The sequence below is a fragment of the Amblyraja radiata genome, chromosome 37 (assembly GCF_010909765.2).
Source record: "Amblyraja radiata isolate CabotCenter1 chromosome 37, sAmbRad1.1.pri, whole genome shotgun sequence".
In the NCBI taxonomy this organism is placed as follows: domain Eukaryota; kingdom Metazoa; phylum Chordata; class Chondrichthyes; order Rajiformes; family Rajidae; genus Amblyraja; species Amblyraja radiata.
The window spans coordinates 9,892,843-9,913,339 of NC_045992.1; the positions used below are offsets into that span (position 1 = coordinate 9,892,843).

The following is a 20,497-nucleotide window of genomic DNA, read 5'->3' on the forward strand; positions in this document are numbered from 1 at the left end:
GTTGGATTTTGAGCTTTATGGAATGGAATATGCAATTGCAGGGAAAGGCACAAGAAACTCAAAGCATTCTGGTTCATATGGCAGAAGAAAAAATTAAGATGCAGGATTAGCTATTCAGTAAGACCATTATTGTTTCTTTTGTCTCGGGTCCGCTACCCCTTGTGAGCACCAGATCCTAAGATTCCTTCACTATCCAAAATCTATAAATCGTAACTTGAACAAATTTCTCGTCTAGTTGGAAATGGCAGATATCCTGATGTGATGTATAGTTTTGCATTCTCCAGTGAGAACACACAGTCTCTTAACATTTAGATATTATTCCGTCTCATGATATGCATCTCAATCAAATTAGTTTCTGAATTTTAAAAACACTGTTGATAATAGATAATTGAATTGGAAAGGTGGCTTAATCTTGGTTAACTCGGTAAATTTGGCATGGTGTTAGAACCTAGAAGACACATTAATTAGCTCAAAAAATCAGCAAACCAAAGGATTAGGAACAATTTGGAACTCGACTAAAGAAGACCAAGGGATTGTTCAGAGGGGGTAAATAACAGGAGTTTTCTTGCCAGGAACATAACATTTAACTCAAAGCTTATACAGACCATGTGTTGAGTAAAAAGATAAATGAAGACAAATGAAGTCACTGGGTACTGAAGTGGGTAGATGTTCTTTATAAAAGCAAGTCTTCTGGAGAATCAATTTCTCCAGTTCTGACTCAACTGTGCAATAATGCTTCATAGAGGTTAAACACAAAGGTAATAATAAACAATTAACTATGGTTTCAATGGGTTTTAATGTTTTAACATTTTGATTGTATACAGATAACTTTGCAGAATTGTATATTTACAATGGTTGTACATCTTAACTGGCAAAACCTCTTCGAATATTCAAATGCCAGTGGCTGCTCTGTGGCATCTGAACACAAAACACCAGATATCCAAAATATATTACTTTGGATAAAGTGCCGTCTAAATCTGTAGCATTAATTCTATGACCTTATCAGATATAGACCAAGACTAAACAAAATATTCCAAATGATTCCTCAATAAAACCCGATATCATTTTAGCTTGACTTGTAGGTTCAGTATTCAAGTTCACCTCCAATGAAGGCTAACATACCGTTTGCTTTCCTGAGCTTGCTGTTCCTGTATGTTCACTTTCTTAGATCCAACTGTGCCTGAATATTTGGAGGTTCCTCCGCTTTGAAAAACAATTCTTGTTTCGATACCAATGTGTACAATCTCACATCTTTCCTTGGGTCATCTGCATCGTGCCTACTTGGTGGATTGTGCGCTTTTGCAGAGACTCTCCATCCTTCTCACAGCCCACATCCCTATCTAACTTTATATCATCAATAAACTTCAATAAGTGATATTTTGTGTTTTCCTTAAGTCTTTTGCAGATAGTATAAAACTGAGGACTTAGTGTGGACATCCTGAAAATAATAGCCTGTCATTAGTTCATTCCTCATCTTTGTTTTTTTATGCTTAAACCAATGTTGCTCCTAACTCTCTCTTAATGCTGCTATCTAAAATATGATTTGGTATCATGTTTGAAATTGTTGAATCTAAAAGAATGGAAATGATGGAAGTTAGTTTTATGGTTGAATCTTGTTGGAAGTTTGGAGCGGATGATTATCGCTAGTGCCATAGAATGAGGAAAATTCACCCAAACTATGTCATGGGTGCATTATTAATAAGGCTTGATCAATTAAGTATTGTTCATTGAAATAGGAAAATTCATGTCTTGCAATTATAAAATTTGTTCATAGAATATGTAGTAAATATTTAATTGGTTGATGAGTGGCCATTAATTTCGAGAGGTTGAGAGTTACAATTGGAACATTGAAAAGAAAACTTAGGAACAATTTTCTTTACCAAACAATGGAATAAATTGGTTAAGAATTTGCAAGGGTGAATTAGAAAAGTATATGGAAGAACAAAATGGACACCAGATAATAGATTGCTCCAGATGAAGAAGCCCAAGGCTAATTAATCTTGACCTTCTCTAATATATATGCTTAGATTTTTCATTGAATTTTTTGTTATTTAAAGAAGTAAAATAATGAAGAATATTTAAAAAATAGCATGGTCTCTTCTACATTGGAGAAGCAAAATACAGATTGGGTGACTGCTTTGTTGAACACCTTGGTTCAGTTCACAATGGTAATCTTGAACTTTGAGTTGCCTAGAACTTCAATACTCCATCCCACCAGCCTCTTCGCCTTTGGCCATTCAGAGTGTTCTAATGAGGTCTCATGTACATTTCAAGGACAGGAACTGCATGTCTGCCTCAATTGATATTCCTTGACCTGTTAACTGCTTCCATCATGTTGTTTATTCTAAGTTTGTTTTATTCTAAATACAACCTTGCTCAGAGTTCTGTCAAATGTACTTTTCATTTATCATAAATCTCTTGCAGAAAAATAACGATGTTCTTTACAGGTCGAAGTAGAGCCAATATTTTTTATTAGTAATGTATCATGAATTTAACATCTGCAATGTGAAAGTGGAAAAAGGCAATTCAATCAATATTGGAAATCTGGCGAGCATTGAAGGAAACTATCTCAAGTTGGCCCTGACATTAAGTTGGGCGCCTGTTAGTATATGAATGCTTGGCTTTTGTTTAAAGTTCATTGTCACTATTTCAATAGCGATGTAGCAGTGCCATTTCATTTATTTTGCGTGTGGTTATTAAGCAAGAATGTGTCATATAAAGTAAATACTTAGGATGTTAATTTGCAGAAAATTAGGCATTCTTGTTGCCAATGTAACCAAAATCACCTGCAACCTTAATCCCATGATATATATTCTGTCTCTTCATTATTGGTATTTGAGAGAAGTTCATACCATTATTTCAGAGATTGACAGGTGAATTCTCTCCTGGCTCACATGAAATAAACAGATTGCTTTTGTTGATTTTTTGTTGTTGCAATTAACCCAATGTGAACAAGCATTTTATAATTTGATTTTCATTGCAAACTACGGAAATTATTTGATACAAACAAAAAAAAACAAACCTAGCAATATTCAAACTTTGAAACTGTGACACACAATAGGGATCTAAATTTGTCTGAACTTCAACAAAAGTGGCTTGGCTCATTAGCTAGCTCTGTAATTGGCAGATTGCAGGTTCAAAGAAACTGATTTATGTACCAAAAGGATTATCTCCGAGTAGAGGTTGAAAAGGATTAACCCATGTTTTCTGGAGTTCATTCAGAAAAATGAGTAGTGGTCTTATTGAAACATTAATGATTCTGAAAGGAATTGATTAGATGTAAATAGTGTATTTGGCTGAATACTCCAAAATTAGGGGGGGCTAAGATAAGGGGAGTTGTTATTTAGTCCAGAGATGAGAACATCATTCAACGAAATGGTTCTGAATATTTGATGTTCTCTAGCCTGGAGAATTCTTTGTGCTAATTCACTCGACAGGTTTTTGGACTTACTGGATGTGGGGATTGGGTGAGAAAGTGGAGCTGAGTGAACCATGATATTGAATGCTGGAACAGGCAATAATTTGTAATTCGCTAGATTGCTGTTTGCACTCCCTTAAAAACAATCGTATAGCTTTCATTTAATGGAGTTTGTGATGTGCTTTGAATACTCAAAGCGTATTATAAATACAACTGTCAGCTTTTATTTGTTCAATTTAACCTTTTTTGCAGTTAACAAAGTTTTATACTATTTAGTTCTTCCTCCTTGTTAATTTCTACATGTTTTCTCTTTCTATACGAGGCAAATAAATTTATGATCATTAACCAATCAGTGACATATAGTTCAAAGACTTACGCAATTATAACACAGCTGTTCCTAATCAGCAGAAGCTTTTTGCTATTAATGAAAGCATCATGTAATAAATGTTCGTTGCTGCATGGTTTGACCATAGATATGAATTTGCTGAATGGAAGGATCAAAAAGGAGAAGGGTTTGGATCCACAGCCTGATTGAAGAGCTTGTTCTGATAATCCACTGCAACATGATATTTAAAAATTGCTACATTATGTCTTTATCAAAAATATTTGTTGTATTGAAAATACCAGCTTTGGTGCTAAGCAACTGAATGTGGACAAAAACGAGGTAAGATAAAGATGGAGTAATAGAATTATGCAGCATGGAAACAAGCCCTTCGGCCCATTGGGTTTTGTGTTGATTCTCATCTACACTGATCTCATTTTATGCTCCCTACATTCCCTTCAACTTTCCCCAGATTCTACCTCTCCAATAGGGGGCAATTTACGATTGACCAATTAAACTGCCATTATGAGCTGCTTTAATTATGGGATGAACCTGGAGTACCCAGAGTATACCTGGGCACAGAACGAATGTGTTAATCCCACAGCACCGGTGGTCAAAATGGAAAGTGGTTTGCTTGAGCTCTGTCACTGTACTACCCTATTTTTAAAAATCATATCCCCATGTGCCGACTGTCTTGCTTATCAGACGTCTTGCATTAAAATATATGTAATTTGCATTCCATCTCCCACCCTTATGTGCCTTATCATATCCATGTTTGCTCTAGACGGACTTAGTTTTACTTCTGTATTTCACTGTACTTTCCTGTCCCAACTAGACATAGACCATGTCCCATTCCCTTGCCAAATTAGGTTCAACCCTCTCATTCTACTATCTAATACCCCCTTATGCATATTGGACCCATTCGGTTAAGGTACAACCCATCCATCTTGTACAAGGCCTCCCTTCCCCAGAAACATTATTAGTTATATAAAACTATAAAAATCATAGCTCTCCATATACCATGCTTGATTTTCACATTCACCTAACCTATTGTCTAACAACTATGGTCACCAGCACAATGCAACAGAAGTAATCTGCTGTTTAGTATGTAACCTTTCTCCTTAAATTCATGTTGCAGGACCTCATACAATACAATATACAATACCATACAATATCATTTATTTGTCATTTGAACCTCACATGAGGTTCAAACAAAATTTGGTTTCAGCAGCCATACAAGAAAAGAACCAAGACACACACCAACACAATTTTCACAAACATACATTACAGTGAATTGCCTCACTGTGATGGAAGGCAAAGTCTTGTCTCTCCCCTGCTCTCCATTCTTCTCCTACGATGGTAGGTCCGCAGCTCCGCCGGCTCCGTGACTTGAGCCCCCAGGTCGTTCCGTTGGAGGCCACTCCACGGTGCTAGGCCCCAACGACAACGGAGACCCGACAGAGAAAAAGGTTGGGTCCCCGTGCAGGGAAGAGATTTAAAAGTTTCCCCCACACATACATATTTAAAAGCCCACTACAAACTATACCCTCAACGGGACAAAAAAACAAAAAAAACACAGACAGACTGCAAAGGCCGCTGCGACGTCGGTCACGCCGCCCACCCACCATATATCTTAGCTTTGATATTAGCACTAATGTAGACTGTGATCTGTTTACCCTCTTCCTTTAAAATGGCCTGCAACCATACTGTGATATCCTTAATCCTTCTCTAAGGAGGTAATACACCATTCTGGATTCACACTAATGCCACAGGAATGCCTGGCTATCCCCCTCACTTGTGAGTCTCCCACCACTCTTGCTCTTCGAGAGAATAAATTGTATTAGGATAAATTAGTGAATGTTGTTGATGGTTGGCATGAACTTGGGCCAAAGGGACATTTTCCAATCTATATGATTATGGTTCTATGAAAAACATGTTATCCATGTCATTTCTAATTTTGGTAATGCGTTCAGGTGATGCTCAAGGTGCGAAATTAGATGCTCAAATTGGAAGCATCCCTACAAATGTAGTTATTCAGATTGCAAGGAGCGTCTCAGAATTCCCAGATGCTGCGAAACATGCAATACCCGAGACTCTTACTTGCATTTTTTTAAATTTAGAAAAGGTTCTCTAAAATATAATCCATCCTGTTCCTGCTGGAGAGACCTGGTTTACATCTTCATCTGGAAATGCAATCCACAGCCTGCTGGGAATTACTGGGAAATACAGGACCCCTACTCTCATTCATCAAAGATTGCACTGCGAGATCCACTGTGGGAAAAATTGATGGGTGAATTATGCAAGGTGTAGAAAACAGCACAGCTGAGTCTGATTTGCAAATTCTGAGATTTATGATACGCATTTTGGTATAATCCGAAGTGTGTATTTGTGTGTTAGGTGGTTGTATGGCTGTTGTCATCTTAATGCACAATCAGTTTGCTATTTTGAAAGTAGGCTGGAATGTCTGTTTAAGGTTGGAATTGAAGATTTGGCAGGGAATTATAAACTCAGCCAATCAAATACCGAATGGACAAAAGATGCTGGACTAACTCTGCAGGACAGGCAGCGTCTCTGGAGAGAAGGAATGGGTGATGCTCCGTGTCGAGACCCTTCTTTGTGCAGAATGGAACAGTTTGAAATAAGCAGGCTGTCAAAAATGTCATCTGTAAAATATTACATATGTAAGGATTGAATAAATGTGATTCAAGATTGATATCTGGAGGTTTGTTGATTTAATTTGAGGCTGGAAGAGATTTTACACATGTCTATATTTTAGGTTCTTCTGTGAAGTTGATGAGAGTAAAAGTGGAATATTTTGTTTGATTTTGGATATCTGAATCCTGGTTTAATTGTCTTGAACTTTTTTATTATTTGTATGCTGTTGGACAATAGAATACCGACAAATGTTTTTATCATAGTGGTGGTTGTTTGAATGAAGCTAAGGGTCAAATTTCTGCTCGAATGCATTGCATAATCAGAATTTAAACTTTTCCCATGACCCAGTGTCCTTGGGTGGTGAAATGGGTCATAATTATTTTTCTCATCAGTAATAAAATCTTTGCATTTCAAGAGTAGCTACAACTACTTAAAAGTAAAACAACTTTATCACAAAAAAATATTTCTAATCAAAGACTTGCAATTTTAAAGAGGAGACACAAAGCACTGCTGATGCTGGAATCTTGAGCAAAAAAACAAAGGAACTTAATGAATCGGGCAGCATTTGTGAAGGGAAATAGTTAGACTATGTTTCGGGTCAGAATCCTTTTAGGTTGGGATAAGTCTGAATAAGGATCCTGACCTGAAATTTCATCTGTCCATTTCTTTCCACAGATGCTGCCTGACCTGCTGAGTTGTGTACCTTTTGCTAATACTACAATTGACTTTACAGCTACACAAGATATTGTTGAACTTAGTTAATTGTTTTCTTTGACTCGTAAAATCTGTATAAAGGACTTCACGATGTCGATGATGGAATAATTAAAAAAGATGCATAAATAAATTGTCACCTCTAGGTAATGATTGCATAATTTATATTTAGTATGTTGTTCTGGCTGAAGTTCCTCAGTATCTGAATTAAACATTGTAAATACTTACAAGTTTAAACAAATTAAAATGTAAAAGTTTAATGTATCATGAATGGTACCTCCTGAGGTTGGATTCTCTTTGTGATTTACTTATCTACCCTGTCACTCTTTCAAGCCATTTGTGTTTTCAAATCATTTGTCTGTGTGCAGTGATTTAACATGCAAAAATTATTTTTTCCCTGCATTTATTTGAAATTATCTTCTTAATGGTGATAATTTCATTGAGAGGTGGGGACAAAATCTGAAATTTGTCCTACTCAGCATATCTTTGCAATTATGTTTTTGTTTATTCTTTGCTGATATAAACTGACTGATAGTAATTTGACTTTATTTGTGATATCATGGTCATTTGAGTAAGTGATTCTTGAAAGGGTGCAGTTGATTTATCTGTAATGTGAAAACAACTAGCCCATTGATTTATATTAGTATTGCTCTATGGTGCCTCTGAACAAAGCTCACCATAATCTAAATCAGGGGTCGGCAACCTATGACCCACGGGTCAGATCCGGCCCGTAGCCCAAAATCATCTGGCCCGCAAACATTTTTTTTTTTCCCATTTCGTTTAGGCGACCTGGGAATATGATAGTGGCATATAAGAGCCTTTTTTAGATATACACATGGATAAGCAAGAAATGGAGGGATATGAATCACGTGCAGGCTGGGGAGATTAGTTTAATTTGGCATCAGGTTTGGCACAGGCATTGTGGGCAGAAGGGCCTGTTCCTGTGCTGCACTGTTCTGTGATACACATTTGATAAACCTAGTTCACTGGTGCTGAGGCAACATCTTTACTAGTTGTGCAATGTTTAGTTGTATCACAAAATTATCACTATCGATCTGGCTAACTAACTTTTTTTTGCGGTTTGACATTTTGGATTTGTCCTCAAAACACATATTAGATCTGTAGGTATATCTTTGGTGCGTTGTGGAAAATCGTAGCTTAAAGTCAGTGGAATACAATTCAGGGCAAACACAAATAAGGAAAAGTGGTAATGTGAGCAATTTTAATCTTTCCCTTAGAACATAAGTAAGGGAATATCTGTGAAATCAGCATGCTAATAATGAGTTTTATTGATGAGCAGCAAAGCTAGTGTCAAAAGCAAATCAGGGCCGTTGCATGGAATCATTTTCCCCCCAATTTTGTGTACAAAACTTCAGCATGAGGCCTTAGTGAATTGTTTGCATGTGATGTTTGCTTGCATCAGCTTGGAGTGTACCTGTGCTGTAACTCAGTGGGATTAATTGCTTGGTTTTATTTTCTGCAGCTGATGCCATCAGAATTTCTGAAGTTAATGGTATTAATTCATGATGTGAACTAAAACTGTCAGTATGATATACAAGCACTCAGAGAAATGGATTGGGAAAGGGAGTAAGAATAACACATGACCATCGGCACTCATGCAAAAATGGATTGGCTGAAAGGATGAGAAGCTTGTACCATTAGTATACTGTATACTGAAAATGAACATTTATCACAACATATTGAAAAATCTGATATCTGTGTGCTCTTGGCATTAGAAATTATTATGTCCACATTTATTGCTGGAAGCTTCTACACAAAATTATTATATATGTATGAGTATGATTGTATTTTATCAGTTTGTTTAACCAGGTTGGCATTCTAACTCTACGTAGAAATTTGAAAAGGAAGATGTAGACACAGAATTGGGAGGTTAAAAATAACAAGTTTTATAAGCAGGAAGTAGTTGTCATAAAACCTCACATAAATGATCTGTTGGCACTTTACACAAATTCAATGGTCTAATGCTATGGCGGAGTAGGGAAAAATAAATATGAATGATATTTAGCAGCTCAATTCTGTTTCACTGTTCAAATTAAATCATTAATAATCTGTACACCATGATTATGATATAATCACAATTCACCTGTAATCATGACCAAAGAATTTGTTCATGATTACAAAAAAGTTGGTTTTAGAAGGTCAACCAACATAATAACTAGTTTTGAAAAGTTGTAGGACCCGTTTGCATCATTTATTGGGAAGACCTGATAGAAAGGAGATGTTAAGACAATTTCTAAAAGACTGATGGAAATAGTGGGGTAGATTGTGGGGTGATGTTGGAGATGGAAGGGCGAGTGATTGGTCTGGCAAGGTTGGAGGATTACTGAAATGGGAATAAGGGTAATGAGAGCAAATTGATGCAGAAATTGTGAGCATCCTTAATCTACTTAATACAGAGCGTAGAGTTGGAGCTAATCTGCCTTCCCACTTTCTCTTAGATAGATTACTGATAAAAGGTGTTGGTAAGAGAGAAATACCTTGGTCATCCGTTATGTTTTGGGTAACTATTTTATTTAAAGCATAGAAACGAAGCTGATGTTTAAAAAAAAATCTGCATGAGACATCTGGTTTAATAATTCTTTTCACTCACCATCCTTCAGATTGTTTTCATAGCAGGATATTGGGCAGTGTTGTGTGACTTTCTTAAGACCAGGTATATATGATATGAATTTTTTTGCTGGAATATTTAGTATTCTATTACCAATCACATTTAATGTGTGAAACCTTCAACAAAAATCAATACTAAATATAAATTTCACAAGGTAGCATTGATCAATGTAAAACTTGCTGATTCAGTGAAAATATAAATTGCAACATCTACGTGTATGATGCTTTTAGAATGGCAGTTAAGAAAGGTCTCCTGTCATTGTGGCATGATGTCATTTTTATGCCCCCCCCCCCAGTAAACAGGATTACTGCAACAACTACAGCTAGCAAGCTGTGACCCCTTTAAGGTTCTGATACAGCAGGCTTCAGCAAGATTGAGGCTAATGTTTTTTTTATGTAAGCCACATGATTAAAATACTAAAAGAAATGGTGGGATTAATGCATTTTAGGTATATGATTATTCCTAAAAAATAATTGGAAATCTGTTGTTCTCTCTGTAGAAAAAATATTCTGCAAATACCTGTCAGGAATTATATGGGATTTTTAAACATTTCTTGATGTGATTATTTCATTCCACTTTTTAAAACAGGCTTTCATCACTTCTGGGGCCTTTATTTACACTGTATGCTTTCTTAATCTCTCTCCAGCTTTTAGTAAAGACTCTTTGACTTCCCGTCCCTGTTTTTAACAAATGTAAACCGATTTCTTGCTTTTTGCTGTCTACTCCCCTCACCATTTCCCAACCTTTTCCTATTGTTTCAAAGAAGATATTTGACATTCATTTTCAAGTTTTGTAGAAGAGTCTGCATCCAACTTGTTAATGCACTTCATCCCTTTTTAAGCCTCCTTTTTGGGTGGAATCAATTATCTGAAGCTGATTGTGGCATCCTTTTGTAAGTAAGTTGCAAAATCAGCTTTATTTTGATTTGTTCAATCTGCTGAGGGAAAGGAGAGCAGTATTTACTGACAAATTATCCAGCTGACGGATGCTGTTGGTAGAAACTTAATCGATAAGAGTTGTGATGTTAAATTGGCTTCAGCTCTAACAAGAGTGCTGGATTTTGTCATAGTTTGAGATCAACAATGTGTATATTCTTATGTACGGTTGGAACCTCTTGTTGAAATTCAATTTCTGTGTGGTCCCATGCATTCCTCTTTTCATCATGATCTCTGGTGTGTAACTTCCAGCATTTTTATATGAAACATTGTTTGGCAAAGTAGGGAGAATGTGTTAAAAGGCAATTAACAAGGTTAAGAGGATAATTTGAAGTCTATAACACTTTATTTGTAAGAGTGCTTGTTATTGTAGCTAGCATTTTCAAGCAGGTTTGGGATTTTGTAGTTGAGGATGGGTGATTCTGTTTCCAATTAATCCTTTGTGTTACTGTATTTTACACTGTCACTTTATAGTAACTACGTAAAAGCACAAAATGTATGGCTCCATTTGTGTGCTTTATTACCACTTAGAAATGTGTTAAAGAACTTTAATCTACATCTATTACCTTGAAGTAAGTCACCATTAGGTATGCAAAGGTGTCAACCATCGGAAAACAAATGTGCTAGCCAATTTGCACTAAACAATAAAGAGATTTAAACCTAATTTGTTCTCTTTTGGTACCGTTAATTAAGTAGGAAATTTAATAAGACATTTCTTCACCCTGAATTGTTGAACCATTGTAACAGGTAGATGGGTTAATATCCTGGTCAAGGAATGGAGCTTGCAATTATTCGACACCACTGAAGCCCAGTTTAGCCTCTTTGCTTGTAGTTTACTGGCAGGGAAGAATCGTTGGTCATGGAGGCCGATCTCCCAGGATGCTTCTCGTCCTTTTGGCTCGGGTCAAATGTAGTTTGTGTTCTCAGTTAGCCGAGTGATAAGTGGATCCATGATAATTGGGTACCAACTAACGCCTCTTTGTAGATCAAAGAAATTCACTTCAAGCAGGATGGATGTGGCTTTGGGTATCTGCGGAGGACAATGGACCTGGAACACACTGCTGATGATGGTGAAAGACCTCATTGAGGGAATCCCCTTCACAAGGGACCTCGTCATTAAGAAGGTCCTGCTGGAGTCCAGACAGATTGAGGCCAAGGACATCTATTGCCAAGTAATGGATACTTCAGAGTTAACTTCAAACAGTAGAAAGGATGGCAGAAGCTGCTCCTGGACTTGCGGGAGAAGGGGAATGAAGCTCCGTTGTCACTGCTGCAGGTGCAGCCTCTCTCTTCAGGAACTGGACCAGCAAGCACCAGATGAAGGCCAAGTTCAGGGTGTGTGACAAAGTGCCATCACCCACACCCCCAGTCAATGGAAGAGGGAGTCAGGAAAGAACAAGAGGAATGTGGCAGATAGTAGCAAAGAGAACAAAGCCACAGAAGACGTCAACAAAGAAACAAAGGGCTGATGAGAACAATGGCACTGGCAATAAAATAATATTGCCACAGATTGACGCCAGAAACCTCTCCTACATTTCACCAAAGCAAAAGTCTCCAAGATTACAATGGGGGAAAAAACTAAACGCGCACAGTGTAAATAGCACTGTGTGATATGTTACTGCCTTGTAGTATTTTGCCAGCGGCAAGTCAGATGTTCCTTTTATCCAAGAGTTTGGGCAATCGCTCATCCGCAGCCAAAGGAGATGATTGCGAAGTTGGTCCCATTGACTATCACTATGGTCGGGGGTTAATGACTGTCACGCTACTGGCCTGAGGATCCTGCTGCTGGGAAGGATCTTCTCAATCAAAGATGAATGTAATTAACTGACAGCTATCAATCAAATTGCATTCAAGAAAGGGGTACATGGCTCCAACAATTCTTTGAAAGCAAACATGTTTGGTTGGTTTGCAAGATCAGATTTCATGCCGATCATTGCTTGGACGTGCACTGAATTATCCTTCAGAAGAAGGGTCTCGACCCGAAAAGTCACCCATTCCTTCTCTCCAGAGATGCTGCCTGTCCCGCTGAGTTACTCCAGCTTTTTGTGTCTATCTTCTGCTTATGTAATTCCCTACCTTTGATTTAACAAAAGGTGAACATATTGATTCAAGTTCAAAATGCTGCAGATTTTCTACTGCAAAATAGACACCTCGCTTTAAAACCGCAGACTATACACTGGGCAATTGCAGTTCTCTAGTTCATTTCCCAACTGATTTATATTACACACCCTTTATCACATTGGCATACTGGAATCTCTCTTCCAATACCTTTACTTTCATATCACGTTGGACTGATTATCTGGTGATTCACACTGACTAAATTCACTTTCTCCTTGTATAGGATAAAAGCTATACCTTTTTGAATTAAACTCTAATATCTTTTGATGCCTGACCTACACTTTGTAAAAGTTAATCGTTGAAGCTATTGTTTAGACAAAGGTGAATCCATACTAATGTGCTCATTGACCTTAATGGAATAGGACGGCAAAATGAGAGAGGTGACAAGGGGGAGGAGAGGTCTTCGCTGTTATCATAACATTTCAGGTAGTTGACTTTTAAACTCCTCTGCCTTCAATATTGTTTTATATACAGAAATAGATTTAAAAATATATATTTTTAAATGTAGCGTTGAGTTGTCTGAGCAACAAAAAATATAACAGAACAAAGTGACATCAGAAGTCTAAAGCAAAATAATGCAGTGTCAAAAGTTTATCAACTTGAAATGTCAGTCCTGTTTCTGCAGATGCAATCTGACAAACTGTGTGTTTGCAACATATTCTGCTTTATTTCAATGCCAGTATTATTTTTAATGCTTGAAGAAAAGGAAAAAAATGACCTCTCTTCTAGTTCTTGAAATTTGTCTTTACTTTTTAACCAACGAAAATGCAGCTCTGGTACATATAACCATTGATATTTTATTTTAGTATGTTATATTGCTGTTAGTGTTACTGTTTGGAAACCACGTTAACATTACATTATGGTTAATGGTTGAGAAATAGAATAAATGCAACAATTTTAACATAAAACAAAAAACATGAAGGATTTTTTCAGTGAAACATGACTGTGAAAAGTGATGATGATTTAAGCAGCTTTAAAACTCTATTTATATATTTTCTGCCTGATTAAATGGAAAAGTAGCTTCCCTATAAGCACCTTTCTAAGGCATTTTTTACCCTTTTATCCCTGTGTAGGATATTCTGAATAACCTGGAGTCGGGTGATCTGGATGAAGATGACCTCATGTTAGACGTTGATCTGCCTGAGGATGCCCCTTGCAAAATGGGTAAGTGAAGCTTTTCTCCTCAATTTCAACAGAACTCATCAGTGCTTTGTCCAAAGAAATATTATTTATTTTCAGCATATTTAACTGAAAATAATGCATGTAAATGCCATTAAGGCCTTGTGTGACATCTGTTGCTTTTCAATGCAAGAATTCCCCCTTTTCCTTACACTGTGTTTTTGTGATATCAACATCTTTAGCAATACAAAAATGCATTTCTTTGTAGAAAAGAACACAGTTGTAGTACATCAGGGCCCACACTTGAGATCACTTTAAGCAAACAATTACAAATGGTGAGGTATTCATGGTGAAGAATAAGAGATATCTAAATAAAGTATTCTCATTTATTACAGCGGTGATAGATTTTTATTATTGAAGCACTCTCAATGCTGAACATAACATAAGTCATTTCACTAGCCTTATCCAGAATTCATCCAATTTTTTAAATGATTTTGTTCAATGTTTGATGCAAGCTAAAATGAGTACATTTACCAGGACATATACTTCAGAACTAATTTGTTTCAAAGAATTTAGAGCACTTTGCATAAATAGACCTTGTCCCTCGATGATCTGGAATTCATCTATTTCATATGTGGATAACCTAGTGCATGTTTCCATCTGCCTGATCTAACCAATTTTGCACTGAACGTAATAAATAAGAATGCCTTTGACCTGCACTAGCATTTTATTAAAATCATGCATTGTTATTGTCTTATTTACTTAGTGTTTAAAAATCAATTGATCTTCTTGAAAGTGATCAAGAACTAAGCAATGATAGTGGCAAATTCTTGAATCTTGAAAGATCCCAACTAATGCCTCCACAATATCTACTTCTTTCAGAACCCTGGGGTGTAGTGCATCCAGTCCAGGTGATTTATCCACCTTTAGACCTTTCAGCTTCCTAATAACTTTCTTAGTACAGGTACACAACCTTTTATCCGAATGCCTTGGGACCAGACACTTCTCGGATTTCGGATATTTTCGGATTTTGGAATGGAAGATTTTTAGCGTAGATTTTAACGATGTTTAACGGGTGGTTCAGTGGTAGAGTGCTCGGCTCGTGGCCGCAAGGTCGCGAGTTTGTGCCTCGATCCCGGCAGTTACTCGGTGAGGGAGGTAGCGCGGGTGGCTTGGAAAGTCTGGAGCAGCTGCCTCCTCCCCGGAGACCGGAGACCGGGGCACTCGTAGCTCTCAGGCCGTGCCGGTTGGAGCTCCGACCCCGGTGAACTGATCCCTGGCTCCGCGGCGCTCCAAATCCAGCGCGGCCCACGGCCCAACGCCCGCAGCCCCAGCTCCGCGATGTTGGGAGTCGGCGGCGGTGTAGCGCTGAGATACCAGCGGGGAGCGGGCAATGCCTTACCGGGTCGCCGTGTGGTAAGCTCCGGAGCGCTGTGGCCGCCGACTCCCATCATCGCGGAGCTGTGACTGCGGCTGGATTTGGAGTGCCGCGCAGCCAGGGGTAGAGTTCGCCGGGGTCGGAGCTACAACCGGCGCGGCCCGCCGCCGGACGCCCGCAGCCACAGCTCCGCAATGTTGGGAGTCGGCGGCCACAGCGCTCCAGAGCTTACCGCATGGCGACCCGGTAAGGCATTGCCCGCTCCCCGCTGGTATCCCAGCGCTGCGCCGCCGCCGCCGACTCCCAACATCGCGGAGCTGGGGCTACGGGTGGCGCTGGATTTTGAGTGCCGCGGAACCAGGGATCGAGTTCGCCGGGGTCCGAGCTCCAACCGCCGCTCCATTTTCGATGGTAGGCTACGAGGACGGGGCGAAGAAGCAGCTTGGAGGGATGCTGCCTCTCCAACCAGGTAGGGGACTAAGAATTAAAGTTTCCCCCCCCCACCCCCAGTAGCTACAGTAGTACAGACCTGGGTTGACCGTGGGTCGTTTCGGGTCTAGTTTGGCGCCTAACACGAGCTTTGGTGTGCAGACGACATCCTGGAAACAAATGTCCGGTTTTCGGAGCTTTTCCGTTTCCGGAATTTCGGATGAAAGGTTGTGTACCTGTAATAGCGATTGTACTCACTTCTGCCCACCCTGATTCTCTTGAATATCTGGCATGTTGCTGGTATCTGCCAATGTGAAAACTGGCGCAAAACAATAATTCAGTTCATCCGCCATTTCTTTGTTCCCCAATACTATTTCTCCAGCATCATTTTCCATTGGATCAATGTCCACTCTTGCCTCTTTTTTACTCTTTATATATCTGAAAAAAACTTTTAGTGTCCTCTTTTATATTATTGGCTAGCTTCATATTTCATCTTTTTTCTCATTATTGTTTTTTTTAATTGTTATTTTAATTGCCTTCTGATGGATTTTAAAAGCTTCTCAATCCTCTAGCTTCTCGCTAATCTTTGCCACATTGTATGCCTGTTTTTTGCTTTATGCTGTCTTTGATTTCCTTTGTCAGCCACGGTCCCAGCATTCTCCCCTTAGTATGATGTTGAACAGCATTTCTAATTAGAAGAGTCTGCTGCTTTGCCATTGGGAGGCACTGTCTGTCTAAAAATACTGTATCTTTTGTTGCACATTTTTGTTCTATGGTCCAACTAATTCTTGAAAATGGAATAAACTGGAAATAAAATCAAAGCTTTGGTTAGGCACTTTTAAAAGATTAGGAATGGAAATGCCACTCGATTAGCTCTGTTGTTATTAGATTTTTTTATTTATGTATTCAATTACACATTTTACAAATATATTTGGTGTGTATTTTTTTATGAAACCTAGCAAAATGGAGACCATGACTGATGGATATAATGTATGTAAGGCTGTAAAGGCTTATTGGTTATCGTCCTGGGAAAAAACTAGTCTGAAAATTTACAAGGGCGGGTGTAAACAAATATCCCTGCATTGGCATTTCAATTTTATCCTTTACCTCTTTATTTCAGATTATTTTCAACAGGTTTCACAAGGTAGCTCATTCTCATTCTGACCTCATTCTCTTGCACAAGGAGATAAACTTAGAAACTTGCCCTAAGAAAAGATGTGTGACAAAACATCTTGGAGAATTCCTTTTGTGAAATCGTATAAAAGGTTTAAGAAAAGAGGTTAATATCTGATGTGGGCAGGTTACATGAGGGTGTTCCGGGGGATAATATACATATGAATTTGGATAGAAGGGGAGCTGATTAGGGATAGTCGGCATAGCTTTATACGTGGAAGATTGTGCCTTACCAATCTAAGTTTTTTGAAAAAGTGACAAAATGTTGATGAGAGCAAAGCTATAGCTACAGGTGTTGCCTATATGGACACCAGCTAGGCATTTGATAAGATTCCACAAGGTAAGCATGGTAGTGCTTATCAAGTACTGATCTATCTCTGCCCTTTCAAACTATTCTTAACTTGTCTTTGAAATATTTGTACCATTGATCCTTTATGCTGCCCTGTTTCTGTTCTCCATGCAAGTTATTTGGGGATGTTGCATTTGATAACATTTCAGGTCTAACTAGTATGGGGTTTCAACAGCATTTCCACTGTCCTGATTGGGTCAAAGCGACTGAACTTTGTTTTACAGTTCTGTCCACAAATGTTAATTATTTAATGAGGGACAAAATGTGAAAATGCAAGATTTGTTTAATGTTACAAAAACAAACTGTTGGATGAATTGTCAAGCAAAGGGAATTATTATATATCTCAGCTATTTGTACTTATCTTTGATCTCAGTAAAGGGGCTGTCCCACTGTACGAGCTAATTCAAGAGCTCTCCCGAGTTAAAAAAAAAATCAAACTTGTGGTAAGCACGTAGAATGTACGGAGAGGGTACGTCAGAGCTCGGGACGCTAACTGCAGGTATTCGGGAAACGCGGTAAGCTCGGGAAGACTGGTGAAGATTTTTCAACATGTTGAAAAATGTCCACGAGAGCCCCGAGTACCTACGAGCGGCTATTACCGTAATTCTCCGAGTTTGAATTAGGGAAAACTCGGGAGAACTCTTGAATTAGCTCGTGCAGTGGGACAGCCCCATAAAGAACAAGGCAAAGAGGCAAATAAATATTTTTTTCTTCGACCTGCCTCGTGATAAAAATCATGTCTGTTATGCCCCGACTTGGTCTAAAGTTACATGGCACAATGTTTGGCCCAATGTTTTACTGAATTATAACCACAGGAGATCATAGCTGAAAATACTTTTGGTTTATGTCATGTTAACGACCAATCATCGAGTCACAGAACTACATAGCATGGAAATAGGCTCTTCAGCCCACTCGTTCATGCCATTAAATTTGCCTAACCGAGCTAGTCCCACTTGCATATGTCTGGTCCATTTCCCCCCTCCCCCAAACCCTTCCTTTCCATGTAGCTGTCCAAGTCTCTTTTACATATTGTAATTGTACCTGCCGCTGCCTCTGCCGTCTTGCTCCATAACAACCTTGCTCTCAACGTCAGTAAAACCAAGGATCTGATTGTTGACTTTAGAAGAGGAAGACCAACACACAGACCTGTTGTCATCAGTGGGTCAGTGGTGTAGAGAGTCAACAACTCTCTGAAGGTCTGTCTTGAACCCAGCATATTGATGCAATCATAAAGCAAATCCATCAATGCCTCTACTTCCTTAGAAGATTGAGAAGATTCGGTATGTTGATGAATACTCTCTCGAACTTCTACAGGTGTATAATTGAGAGCATATTGACTGGTTACATCACAGTTTGGTTCGGCAACCCGAACGCCTAGGGACAAAGGAGAAAAGTAGATAACACTGCCCGATCCATCACGAGTACTGATCTCCCCACCATTGTAGGGACTTTTTGGAGGTGCTGTCTCTAAAAATCAGCCAGCATCATCAAGGACCCACACCACACTAGCTTAGCTCTCATTTCACTCCTGCTATTGGGAAGAAGGTATAGGAGTCTAAAAATGGTACTGACAGTTTAGGAACAGCTTCTTCCCAACAACCATCAGGCTATTGAACATTACAAACTCCAACTAAAGTCAGAACTATGAACTGACTTGGTTGCCCTAGGGACTTGAGGCGTTATTTTTTATTTTTGCACTATATTCTGTTTTTGATTTATAGAATATTTTTTGTTTATTATATTATCTATTGAGTACTGTGTTTACAAACCTGTTGTGCTACTTCAAATAAGACTTACATTGTTCTGTTTTGGCACATTTCATAATAAAACAATCTTGACTCTTGAAGTGAAGCTGCATTTTTAATCAAATTGACAATACAACCTAGAATCTTTCTGGGAAAGCATTGTCTCTGAGATTTTTAGGAGAGAAAATTCAATTATATTTTGTGGAAGAAATCAAAAGTAACGGAGTTAAGAAGTTCAAGGCGAGCAGAAATAAATATCTTCTCCAAAACATTGTGGGGTTTTATGAACATGAACGTTGATGAACATTGGCTAAGAGCTGTGGAAAATGTAGTTTGCAATATGAAATGTCTGAACAATAACTCAGAAGATAATTGTTTTATTGTAATTCTGACAGTGAATTATTTTGGAATACCATCTTCATAATCAATCTATTTCTTAAAATTTTTGATACCCACAATTGTTATTTTTGATGTTGAATGCCCTGATTCTTTGCCATGTGAAGTCAATGATAGTAGGTTGTCGTTGAAAAGTTTGACTTAAATATCACAAATGCAAGCTCTTTTAACAATGCTATAACTGCACAAGATTCGCTTGACAGAAAAAAATACCTTCGATTGCATTTGAAATAGAACCGAGTTTACAAATTGCATTCAATATTAAAAATAATTATTCTTATAGCATTGTTATTTCCAATTAATTATAGGAAAAAAAACTGAATTGGATCACTTAGTGTGCAGATGGAAATGTGCATTTAAGTAAGTAATTAACATCAGAATACAGGGTTTACAAAATTAAATTTGATATTGGAATAGGATTAAGTTATTTGCCTCCGAGTGCTGAAAGAACATTGTACTGAAACAAAAAGATTAAGCTCTCTGAACGAAAGTAAACTAGATGGTGATCTGGCTCACTTAGATGTGGACTGAACAGATTGTACTTTCTTGTCTGGTAATGATGTGGGCGAACAAAAGAATATGTATTATGGAAGAGAATTAATAATGAAAGACAGTGAAAAGTATATAATTTTGTAAATCCTGGGTGAAGGAAGAGTGAATAATGGAGAACCAATCAAGATCTTCAAGAGATTTGTTTTCAGTGCACAAGGACATTTTATGAAAACACAAGAATCTGCAGATGCTGGAATCTTAAGTGGTGGAAGAACTCAGTGGGTCAAACAGCAGTCTGCAAAAGGGTCCGATCTGAAACATTGGGGTCTATTTCTTTCTACAGATGCTGCCTGACCCTCTGAGTTCTTCCAACAGCTTATGTTTTGGACTATTTGCAACTGATGACATTCAAAGAGTGCTCACAGTGAAAATATGGCAGATCCAAATGACTAAAATCAAGGTTTGGTCTAAAGTAAATATACCTTTGTTGAAAAAAGTGGGCAGTTTTCAGCATGGTAATAATGATGAACACCGGGATTATATGGGAGTTTTCAACAATGAAGAAAAGTGCTACCCTTTGACGATGTTGTCTTTATTATTTTCCATTGACTGACGTCAGATATCACGT

General features: G+C 38.2%; 1 protein-coding gene across 3 annotated transcripts in view; it reads left to right on the forward strand.

Annotated features, from left to right (window-relative positions):
• ccser2 (coiled-coil serine rich protein 2) overlaps positions 1 to 20,497 on the forward strand; it is a 350,893-nt gene that overhangs the window by 55,023 nt on the left and 275,373 nt on the right. For all 3 annotated transcript variants that reach the window (XM_033012715.1, XM_033012716.1, XM_033012717.1), the window contains exon 5: positions 13,862 to 13,952. In XM_033012715.1, the coding sequence (XP_032868606.1) occupies positions 13,862 to 13,952 (91 nt within the window). The remainder of the gene's footprint in view (positions 1 to 13,861; positions 13,953 to 20,497) is intronic.